Raw genomic sequence first — 12,042 nt, 5'->3', positions numbered from 1 at the left:
GTAATTGAATAACAATAAAAATTAAAAAAAAAAGAATTAATTGGAACGTTCCCTTGAAGCACAGAATAGAAAATAATGAAATAATTTTTGTCTTTTATTTAACTCAATTTAGATTTTAATGACAACTCTGTGCTAAATATTAAAATCAACAAGGAATAAACCACATGCTGCATTTTTTTGGTGCTGTTGTTTTTATGTTTTAGTTTTGGACAGATTGGTACAATGATGTGAGATGTGTGGGGTTCTTGGGACAAGCCATTATGAAACTCATTATGGGAAATAGACTTGAGGGCTCTAAGAAATTGCTATTTAGGCCGTTCTTTTTGAACTTATCTTCTTGGGAGATACCTATTTATCTTCTCCTGCCGTATCTTGTGGCTCTGGGCTATGGGAGTGTTTCTATAGAGTGGTTTTGCATGCCTTCGCCAGGACCCCAGGGGTTCTGCCAACCCAGACAGCTGTTATGTGTCTCCTGAGTAAACTCAGACCCCTCATCCAGGTGTGGCACAGGCTTAGGATTTCAACTGCTCTAGGACAGGGGTCAGTAAACTGTGCCGGGGGCCAAATCCTGCGTGGCCTGGTTGTTTACTGGTTGTCCTCGGCTGCCTTTGCAGTACAGTGGTAGGTGAGCGGCAGTGAAAGAGACAGACCCGTGTCCTGCGAAGCAGAAGATACTTATCCAGCTCTTGTAGGGAAAGTAAAGGGCTTGTTTTTATCCATTCACAGCTCTGGCCAGATGGCTACCACCCCTGACACCCCACTTTCCCCAGCCTACAGATAGCCTAACCCTCCTGCATGGGCTGGCCAGCACTTCAAGAGGGCTGACTTTCAGCAGGGATCTGCTGAGGGTGTTGGGACCCCACAGCTTCTCCACCCACACTGTGGTAGAGCCTCAGTGGCGACCCCCGGCTCTGCCACAGGCCAACTCCTGTGACTGGCTCTCGGGCCCCTCTTTGTTTTGGCTTCTGGGCATTTATCTTTCTGTCAAGCTCAGGTGAGTATTAAGTTCTCAGTTATATTCTGTCCTGTATCATATGTGTTTGTAGAAAAGGGGAAGCTCTTTTATCTCTATGGTAAATAGGACTTTTCCCAGTGCTAATTCATTGTTCATAATCAGGACTTACTCTGTTTTAGAATCAGTTGCAGAAGTTCATGGACGCTACGTTTGAAAAGATTCGTAACACAAATCAAGCCCTAAGTATGTTAAAGAGATTTGAAAGGTAAAAATTGAGAATAGTTTTCTAAGTTCTCTTTTCTAAAGTTGGGATAATATGAACATAGTTTACCTTACAGTATTATTATCAGTATTATTATTTCATATTCTACTGGAGAGAAAGTCTCTTGACATTCTGGACAACAGGGCACAGTTTTCAAGTTCTTCAGAGGATAAGAGTTTTTTCTTCTCAGCTTTGAAGTACCTATGACTGCCTATCATTGTATTACTTGATGTTCAATAATTCAGAAAAGGTCTATCTAGTTTTTCCTAGATTTTAAGGATTGATACTTTATTTTAAAAATCACTTTATTGAGATATGATGGATTGATACTACTTTGATTTTTAAAATTAGCCAAATAACTTTCTTCTGTTAGTGTATGTTATAAAATGCCTTAATAAAGGAGATTTCTAGATATCGTCTCATTAATTAAAGCTTTTCACTTTTTAAAAAATAAGATTGAACATACCCACCCTTGGCATTGACGACAAATACCGGCGTATCCTGGAAAACTATGGGGCTGACATTGATGCAATCGCAAAGCTGTATACAAAGCAGAAATGCAATCCTCCTTTGGCCCGGGACCAGCCTCCCATTGCCGGGAAGATTTTGTGGGCCCGTCAGCTCTTCCACAGGATTCAGCAACCAATGCAGCTTTTCCAGCAGCACCCAACTGTGCTACAGACGCCGGAGGCCAAACCTGTGATTTGTAGCTACAACAGGGTGGCCAAGGTCCTCTTGGAGTTTGAGATTCTCTACCACAGGGCATGGCTTCAACAAGTAAGTCTGTACATGCGTGTTCTTCAAAGACACCTCCATTGTCAATCGATGGGACACCCTCTGCTGGCACTGAACGGTTCTATTTTTGTAGAAAGTTTTCTTTACAGGTGTTTTATAAGACAGGTTTGGTTGACTGTAGGTAGGTAATCAGTCGAAGAATGTAATATGTCCATGAAGAAAAATAATGATTAATTTTGAAAAAAATCATAGCCAGGTAAGAAACTCATTTTTATTTAATTTAGAAACTCATAAGGGAGAAGGTCCTGTTTATTGGTTCCTTTACCTGGTTGACTAGGATTTTTCTTTCTTTCTTTTTTTTTCCATTCAGTTTCTTAATGTGTCAATGGACACTGATATGTCTGTTAAACAAAGTCTTAAGTTTTCTTTGGCTATGCCAGGTTAATCAAATTACATTTCAAACACTACCATTCTTTGTAGGTTGGCAAGAATTTTTTCTTTGTGTGTGTATTTTGGAGGATAAAATTCAGCCTTTCCATGCCTCTTAAGTGGTTTCTCATTTGCCTGGTTCACCTTTTGGTGTCTGAACCAATACAGAGATGTCTCCATAGTGGTATTCATTGCTTTTCCAGATACCTGAAAACTGAGTTTAGCAGGCCTTATGATACTTTCATTAGGAAAAATAACTGAGTAGGCCTGAAGTCATCAGGGAGCTAAATGGCATTTGAGAAGCCACCACTAATTTCAGTGTTCACTTACATGTCGGTGTGAGAGAGTCACGACCGAAGCGTTCTGTGGAACTGACTGTGCGGCATCAGCACCGAGAACTTGAAGGCCCTTTCCTGAAGTGAACTTAAGAGTTAGTGGCCCCACTGTCCTTAATTTGAGCAGCTCAGCTCCATGGAATAACACTAATGGTCCTCAGTCCCAGGAATGGCCAAGCTAGATACCCTGTGTATGCATGGAAATTTCTAATATGATGATGTTGATCTCTTCTCACAGATTGAAGAAATTCACATAGGACTCGAGGCTTCTTTATTGGTGAAGGCTCCAGGCACAGGACACTTGTTTGTAAACTTTGACCCTCAGATAGTAACTTTATTTAGAGAAACAGAGTGCATGTCACAGATGGGTCTGGAAGTGTCACCACTTGCAGCTGCCCTTTTCCAGAAACGGGATATGTACAAAAAGAACTTCAGTAACATGAAGGTATAGTGCTTTTATTTTTGCCTCGTCCTGGCTAGCCCCAGGTTGCATGAAAAAAAAATGGCAGTGTGTCACCGTGAGGACTAGAAGGTGCCCAGGATAACTGGAGTGGAGCAACTGAGGGGCGAGCGCCATGGACTGAGGCGGTAGAGTTGGCAAGGCTGGGTCATGACAGATCTTGTAAACCAAGGTTATGGGTCTGAGTGCACCACGGAGCCACGGGAGGAATTGGAGCAGGAGAAAAAATGCCTTGTACACTAGGAATCATTCCTACCTCTGGTTGAAGAATAGATTTTATGATAATATGCATGTTGAAGTGAAGCGACTTTGAAGGCTGTTGCACTGGTTCAGGATGGAGATGATAGTGGCTTGAACTAGGATGTTAGCCAAGTTCAAGATCAGTGAATTTGAGAATTATGTCACTAGGCAGGTTATGAGAGAACTCAAGGATGATTCCTTTGTTTTTGGTGTGAGCAACTCCAGGGATTTACTCAAAGTATGGCCGCCACATGTCACAGCGTAGGTTATGTCCTGCACAACCAGCCCAGCAACGTGCATCGACCCTGAAGGGACGTTTCTCTTGCAGAGATGGCAAAGCCTGGAACTAGTTCATTTTGGGGGACAGGAGGGAATCAGTTGTTCCCATCTTAAGTATAAACTCATTTTTAGAGATCAAAGTGGACGTGTTATCCATGCAGATAGATGTGTAAGTCTGGAGTTGATCGCAGAAGTCAAAGCTGAAGATGTGCATTTGAGAGTCATCGGGATGTAGTTGCTATTTAAAGTTACTGTCCTGTGGGATCTCCAAGGTGTAGATAAAGAAAAGCAGAAGGCCTAGACCAAGCCCTGATGAGCTCCAGTATTAATAGATCTGATAGAAGAGGTCAAGTATGCCAGGAGAATTAAGGGTTGGCCTTTGAGGTGGGAGGAAACTGAGTGTCCGAGAAGCCAAAGGTAAGAAAAGCGTCCTGAGGGAAGGACTGGTCAGCAGTGACAAGTGGTGCCAAGAGGACAATTGAGATGAGGTCAGAGATGCAGCCATGAAGTTTGAGAACATGAACCGTTGATATAGTGGTTACTGTGATAGGATAAGGCCCATAAGTCCATGCATTTGCATAATGCTTTATATTTTAAACCATTTTCATGGTTATTATTCCGTTAAATATTTTCCACAGCTGTGTTAGGTAAGAATAAAATACTGCAATAGTCTTTTATAGATGACAAAACTGTGTCTCGGAAAAGTTAAATGATAGCAATCTCATAGCTAATAAGTTGCAGAAGTGGGACCAGAACCCAGACTTGGAGTTTGCTGTTTTCCTACTCCTCCATGTTAAATTAAAATGTTAATACTGGCAAAGGGCAAACATTCCTGAAATGTGGACTCTTCACATACTGGTAAGCATGTTGGGATTCCCCTTTAGACTTTTTTTGTATGTTAGGACTATCACTTAGTGAAACTACATATTTACCAAGAAAATAGTATATTTTACTAAGATAATAGTTTTTAAGAATATAAAATTACTGATGATAATTTGGTCCATAAAATTGTTTCAGTAATCTGTACCATGTAGCAAAACCCCCCATAATGTAGTGGCCTAAAACAGTCATTGTATTATGTCTCATGGTTTTGTGGGTAAAGCGTTTAAGCAAGGCTTGGCTAGGTGATTCCCCTAAGCATTGACTGCGGTTTTGTTCAGCTGGCAGATGTTTGATCTCCAAGGTCCAAGATGGCCTCATTCTCATGTCTGGTCCTTTGGTGGGCATGGCTGGAAGCTTTGCTTAGCTGGGATTAAGGACTGGAGCATCTGTGTGTGACTTTCTGGTATGGAGTCCTCAGGGTAGTGGAATTTCTCATATGGCAACTCGGGGTTCTAAGAGTGGGTGATAACAGTGAACAAGGAGGAAGCTGTATGGCCTTTATGACAGCCTCAGCGTTTCATAGCATCACTTCTGTTGTGCTCTCTAGGGGTCCATTAGCCCACCCAGATTCAAGGAGAGGGGACACAGACTCCCCATCCCATGCGGAGAGCAGAGGAGAGCAGGCTCATAGAATGTTTTAAAACTACCACAGTTGAAAATGACAGTTCGAGCAAGTAAATTATCATCTGGTTGGCATTTATTGTATCTTGGAGGTTGAAAGAGTTAAAGGTTTCTACCCAACATGAGTGGCTGGGAAGAGCAGCTCTATTGGCAGATTTGGGGGACCATCTCAGGGGTTGCAGAGTCATTGTGCTGAATATGTAACAGAGTTTTCAGACTTCACAGATATGCCAAAGAAGCGGAGAGCTTGTTTTCTTCCTCTATTCCTTGAAAGGCAGTTGGAAGTAGAAAGAGATGAGCCAGTATATACTAATAGTTACAGGTACAGATTCTGAAGCCAATCTGATCTGAATTCAAATGATTATCTTTGGGAAAATGCCCTTACCCTCCTAAGCCTCAGTCTCTCATTTATAAAACTAATGAGTAATACTTCGTGGGCTTAAAGGATTAGGGTAGGACACAGAAGGATGATTGTAAGAATTGCTTCCCTAATAGAATAAGTGATGGACAGTGAAAAAAGGAAGCAGTGGAGAAAAGCTTCAGGAAATTTCAAAAGTGGCTTTTCTGGAAATTGAAAAGATACATAGAAATTATGGAAAAGTGTTATATGAAAAAAGGATTATGTGGCCCGTTTGGTAAATGTTGGGTTTAATGACATTCACAAATTTCACTGGGCATTTTGTTTACTTACAGTTTTGCCAGAGTCATTAATACTAGTTGACTGTCAAAAAGGGGACGTATTGTATTGGGTTGCCCCAGAAGTCCGTATGTTTTTTTCTGTGAAATAAAAGATACACTTTCACTTTTACCAATAACTTGATTGATTTGGATATTTTGAGTGTGTCAGCTATCTCCTATGTTCTCAATTAATGTCTCAATTTGATCGCTGTCAACTTCAACTGCTCTGCCCGACCGTGGAACGTTGCCCAGTGAGAAATCTCCAGCACGAAACTTCGCCACCACTTTTGACATGTTGCATCAGTCACAGCACCTTCTCCACACACTGCACAAATCTCTTTTTGCGTTTCAGTTGTGTTTTTACTTTTCTTGAAATCATAAAGCATAATATGCTGAAAATGTTACATATTTTCTTCCATCTTTAAAATTAAAATGTCTACATCAAAGTTCACAAATTTTGATTTTTTTACATGCATGCTGATATGCCAACTGTCATAATACCATCACAACAAAATTATTTCAAATGAAGTTAAAGACAACTAAGTGCTGCTAGAGGCATCTTAGGGAAAAAAACCAAACGAACTTTTTGGTCAACCAAATATATAGCATTTTCCAAACTTGTCCATCCAGAGATCATTTTTCTTATGGAATCTCTGGGGTTCGTATTTCAGGGAAAACACTTTGGGAAACAGTAATTTAATGACAAAGTCACACAAATATATACATTAAAAACATGAACTTAAAAACAATCATATTTAACAAGTACATTCAAGTTACTTTCTTATAATTAATTGTTGATATTAACATTACGATAAAAGGTAGGCTGTAAGTACTATTATCTTTATTTAAAAATGATAACATGAACAAATTACTGGTACAGGTCAGTATTAACAACAGGTAAATTTCAGTGGAGCACCAGAAACCATGAGTTTCTGATCACAAATTCTTCTTTTGATGAGAACTAATTAATTAACTAGAGATATATGATTGATCATCTCTTATTTGCCAGGTAATGTTTCACACACACTAGACAAAGTAGACAAAATTCTTGTCCCTATGGAACTTATGTTTGTGACAGAAAATAAATAGTGAACATTATTAATAGGTAAATTAATATAGTCTATTAGAAAAGTGATAGATGTTATGGAAAAAATAGGGCAAAAAGGTGGTTTTTGATGATGGTTTACCATCTTAAATAGGTAGCCAGGATAGGCCTAATTGAGAAAGTGGCACTTGAATAATTATTTGAAGGAGATGTAAAGGCCCTAAGGCTAAGGAAGTCATTAGGGAAGAAGCAGGTAAGAGAGGAAAGGAGGGATTGGAAGTGAAAACAGAAGTAATAGAGTCCAGACTGGGTACCTTTTTGCAGACTGACATAAGAACTTGTGGTCCTGAATGAGATGGGAAGCAATGTGGGCATGTAAGCTGAGGAGTGGTATGATCCAACATATATTTTGAAAGGGTCTCTCTTGAAGCTGCTAAATTGGTCATAGACTGTAGGGGGTGTGCGTGGAAGCAGGGAGGCAATGATAGACTATTAAAATAATTTAGGTGGGAGTCGATGGTGGTGGCAGTGGTAAGCAAGTCAGATGTAGGATCGTTTTTGGATATGGAGCAAACAAGATATCCTGATGGATTGCATGTTGGTGTGAGAGAAAGAGAGGAGGTGAGGATGATTCTGAGTTTTGGCCTGAGAACTGGACTGGTGGAGAAATGGAATTTTGTTTAATAACAATTTGATCATTGTTTATATTGCATGTGTAGTAGGTTCTTGTTGGAATAGGCTTCTTGATCTAACTTATTGTTCCTGGGAGGTAAATCCTAGTACCCGGGCAAAGTGGCATTATGAATATAATCAATTTGCCAATTCTGTTACCTTTACGTTGAAAGTCTTTCACCTCGCTGACAATACCAGAAGTTTTTGATGGCTACGGGTTGCTTACTGTTTATCATGGGTTACTTCAGGCTGCTCACCTGAGGGAAAGCATTATTTCCCTTGTTAAAATCCAACCTTTGTTAACACTAAGAGGTTCCTGCTTGATGTCTCCCCTAGTGGAAAAGGTTTCATTATCTCTCCAGGGAGGCCATGCCTTGCCTAATCCCCTGTGCCTTTGGTCCCGAATATCTTCCTGTGGCGGGGTAGGGACCCACCCACACCAAGACTTCTCGTCCAGTTAGTACCCTTTCGATTTGTAGCTTGATTTCATTCATAGCCTGCTCTTGGTTAAAACAATTATTTTTTATTTAAGAATTTCAGATTAAATATTTTTATTTCTAAAAAAGTTCCCAGATCCTTCTCAGATAATTGGCAAACCATGCTTTGGAGAACACTGATTGCTTACAGGGTCACTCATTGCCAAGAGTGGCGTTGCCATCAGTTGAGATTGAGAATGCTGTGGGCAGGGAAGGTTTGGGGGAAGTTTTGAACATATTGAGTTTAAAACCTCTGCTTTATTTTCATGTGGAGGTATTGAGCAAGCTCTTGCCATGTATGAATCTAGACTTCAGGAGTAAGGTCTGGGCTGGAGATATAAATTTTATAAATTTTTAATTAACCAATATCACCCCAATAAATTTAATGAAAAAAATGTTGGTTGTCTTTGGTATATGGATGATACTTTAGGCTATGACACTTGATAATATCAACACTGACTCTCGACTCCTTGTATGCTTTGGGTCTTGCATCAGCACTTGCCTACAATTCCAGCAATGGGCTGGGGCAGACCTCTGGTGACCCTGACACTCTGGGTAATAAGTATGGTCCACAGGAAGTGCTCAGAGGGGCAGGAAGCATGTGGTACAAGCACACAGAGTTGAATGAATGAGCCTAGTGATACACAGGTTAAGGCACTGGTAACATGAGTTAACCTGTTTTAGAAAAGTTGCTTGGCCTCAAAATTTTCTCCCCTTTTGGCCTGGGTAAGGGGAAGGAAACTTTTACTCTTAAATTCTTCTCGTTGCCTCCTCAGTTGTGTTTTATCAGATTAGGAATGTGTATTTATGGAGAGGTTTCTTGTCTTCTGTTCTATTTTTATTTTGTTTTGGCCCTCTTCCTGCTAGGCTGCTGTTGGAGCCCTGAAACTCTACCCTGAATAAAAGTCATCCTATTGGATTAAAAAAGTGATATTAACATATTAATATGAGATATTAATTGATTATTTAAATCCTATTTTATTGCAGTTGATGCTGGCTGAATATCAGAGGGTGAAGTCAAAAATGCCTCCCACCATAGAGCAACTGATGGGCCCTCATTTGGCTAAGGTGGATGAAGCCCTCCAACCTGGCCTGGCTTCACTGACCTGGACGTCACTGAATATTGAGATGTACTTGAAAAACGTTTTTGCAAAGATCAGTAAGTCTGTCCAAGCAGTTATTATTTCTCAGTTTGAAAGGCTGAATTCTTAATGTCTGTTGTATAATTTCTTACAGATACTGTTGTGATATAAATCGTGAAATGGGAGTGTTATTTTTAAGCCGTTCCTTAAGGAATTTTACCAAAATATATGAATTCATTAATTTCCTGGAAAGTATATTTATTCACTATTTGATTCTATTCCCAGAGATTAACTACATTTTAAAGTATACTTATTGTTGGACATTAGAATTTAAAGGCTCTTTAGAGTCATTCAGCTTTTTATGTTAATGGAGTAGTGTATTTTCAGGCCCCAGTTTGAAAAATATGGACATTTGGACAGAGTAGCGTGCTGAACAACAGGATGTATGGGAAAAGTTTATGCAAACATTTTTTCTTAATGAGGGCATAATGCTATAATGCCCTGAAAATTTTGTGTGTGTGTGTGTGTGTGTCAAGTGGTATGTTTCTTAAAATCCAGTTTCCCAGAATGTGTACAGCCTGCAAAGAAGGGATCTGGGCTCAGATAAGTCTGGGAGATTCGGGTTAAAAAAGTCAGGCAGGCTTCTTCTCTTCTGGGCTTCTTATAGCCTTTACTATGCCATTGTCCAGTGGTCTCCAAAAGAGGATTGTTTGGTGGCATTTCCCAGAATTCCTCAACTGTCTTGTAGGAGAACATATTAACACCTTATAGACCTTCCGTGGTGGGCAGTGGAACACAGTTTGGGACGTGGTATCAGGGGTGGGGATTACAGGAAGACAGAGATGCTGCCTTCTCCTCACCTACCCAGTGTCCTCCACCTTCTCTTCATGGCCGAGCTCCCCCCATGTTTTGTAGCCCAGAGTAAATTTCACTCCCAGGAGCTCACTAGACTGTTCTACCACATGGGGTCACTTCTTCCTGCAGCCTCTTGTGTTTTACAGTTGGGACCAGAGACTATCTTTTGATGTTTTCTAATGGTTAAGTGCAGTTCCATCTTTTGCCCCAAAGTGACCACAGAGGATGTGAAAATCAGGCTGTTTTTTCTTCCTTTCTTTTTTTTTTAAATGTAGGTTGTAGCTATTTTGAAAAAAGATTTTATTTATTTATTTTTAGAAAGAGGGGAAAGGAGGGAGAAAGAGAGGGAGAGAAACATTAATGTGTGGTTGCTTCTCATGCACCCCCCACTGGGGACCTGGCCCACAACCCAGGCGTGTGCCCAAATGGGAATTGAACTGGCAACCCTTTAGTTCACAGGCCAGCACTCAATCCACTGAGCTACGCCAGCCAGGGCTGTTTTTTCATTTTTTATACTTTTGAATTACTTTCAGTTAGGTGCATACTAGACACCCATACATTTATGAATTCACGATTGCCATACTTTTATATAGCCATTCTCTTTCGGTTTCTTTTCTCTCCTCACCCCTTTCCTACCTGTTGATCCCATCACCTCATTTCTGAGTCACCCTTTCTGGGTGTCTCTTCTAGATGCCCTCCTGTGGTGGCTCCTTTTATATTCTCCCTCTCACTCACATAGGTGGCTGCTGAAGTAGTACTGAGTCTATTTATAGCTTGTATTGTCAGGAGCTTTTCTGATTAGTAGTTTTTCATTTTACCTTCCAAATCACTTAGAGCTCACAAGGGTCCAGCTATTTATTTTACCAGGTGCTGTGTGCTAAAGAATAACCGAGAGGTGCTGGGATGGGAGAGAGGAATTAATGGTTGAACCCTCCTGCCGTCTTGTCTTGCTTAGGAAGTTGAGAACTAGATTCAAAGACAAATTGTAAAGAGGCCTTACGATATTATTAAGAAGTGTTATAGTCTCATTATAATTTGAAGGTTGAACAATATTAAATAAATGATCAGACAACTCCTGCATTATAGAAGCAGAAAGTTGAAATCTTAAATAAGACCTTCAATTTAAAATTGGAAAACTGTGATCCAAAGGTGCGAAATGACTTCTAATGTTAATGGATGTATGTAGTAAAGATGAGCTTAGAACCCAGTTTTTTTGCCTTTAAACCATTATTCTTTCTAAAATATATCTTCCCAAGACGGAGAACAAGAGGAAATTGGCTGAAATTCTAGGAGGCATTTATAAATGGCATGAAAACTTCATAATAGGAGTTATCACAACCATATGAAGACAGGCTACCAAAGTGGACTTTAGTAATATTCTCCTTAGAGAAATCAGGATTAGAGCATTAACAATTTGGATATTTTATTAGAGTGTTTTATTCCTACCTCCTGGAGACAAGGAGCTAGTTTCTAAAGAAACTCTTGTTAATTCGCAGCTTCTGTTTCTTTTTTGTAATTTAAATTAAGAAAGCGAGGTTAAAGCAAGATTGAGTTTCTTTGGGAGGCACACTGTGTTGAACTCAACAACAGTTGGATTTTTATGTTGCTTAGTGAGCCAGTCCTTCTCTTTATAGGTGGTTATTTGTATCATTCATTTAAGAGCATTTTTTGGCTGCCAGTCACTCCATCTTCAAAGCCAGCAGCTTAGTATCTTCAAGTCTCTTTCTCCCTGTGTCTCCACTTTCATAGTCACATTGTCTTCTGACCCCGACTCTCCTGCCTTCTGCTTATTAATATTCTTATGACTCCTGTGGCCTCACCTGGATAATCAGGACAATCTCCATATCTCAAGATCCTTAACTTGATCACATATGCAAGGTCCCCTTTGTAACATTTGTGGGGGATTAGGATGTAGACATCCTTTGAGGGGTGGTCATACATGTCCTTGAAGATGCATTCTTCAAAGACATCAGCTTACCTCAGATGCCCTTGAGGAAGCTCGAAGAATCAGAAATAGTAAGGAATTTTACTGAGCA

The 12,042-nt window shown here is 40.1% G+C and overlaps 1 protein-coding gene across 6 annotated transcripts in view; it reads left to right on the top strand.

Moving 5' to 3' along the window:
• Positions 1-12,042, top strand: part of DNAH5 (dynein axonemal heavy chain 5) — a 235,227-nt gene that overhangs the window by 69,767 nt on the left and 153,418 nt on the right. For all 6 annotated transcript variants that reach the window (XM_053913932.1, XM_053913940.1, XM_053913931.1 and 3 more), the window contains exons 13-16: positions 1,135-1,220; positions 1,673-1,994; positions 2,955-3,161; positions 9,057-9,228. In XM_053913932.1, the coding sequence (XP_053769907.1) occupies positions 1,135-1,220; positions 1,673-1,994; positions 2,955-3,161; positions 9,057-9,228 (787 nt within the window). The remainder of the gene's footprint in view (positions 1-1,134; positions 1,221-1,672; positions 1,995-2,954; positions 3,162-9,056; positions 9,229-12,042) is intronic.

Source organism: Desmodus rotundus, chromosome 1 (genome assembly GCF_022682495.2).
Source record: "Desmodus rotundus isolate HL8 chromosome 1, HLdesRot8A.1, whole genome shotgun sequence".
Lineage (NCBI taxonomy): Eukaryota > Metazoa > Chordata > Mammalia > Chiroptera > Phyllostomidae > Desmodus > Desmodus rotundus.
Note: the sequence above shows the minus strand (reverse complement) of the source record. Positions and strands in the feature narration are given on the sequence as shown.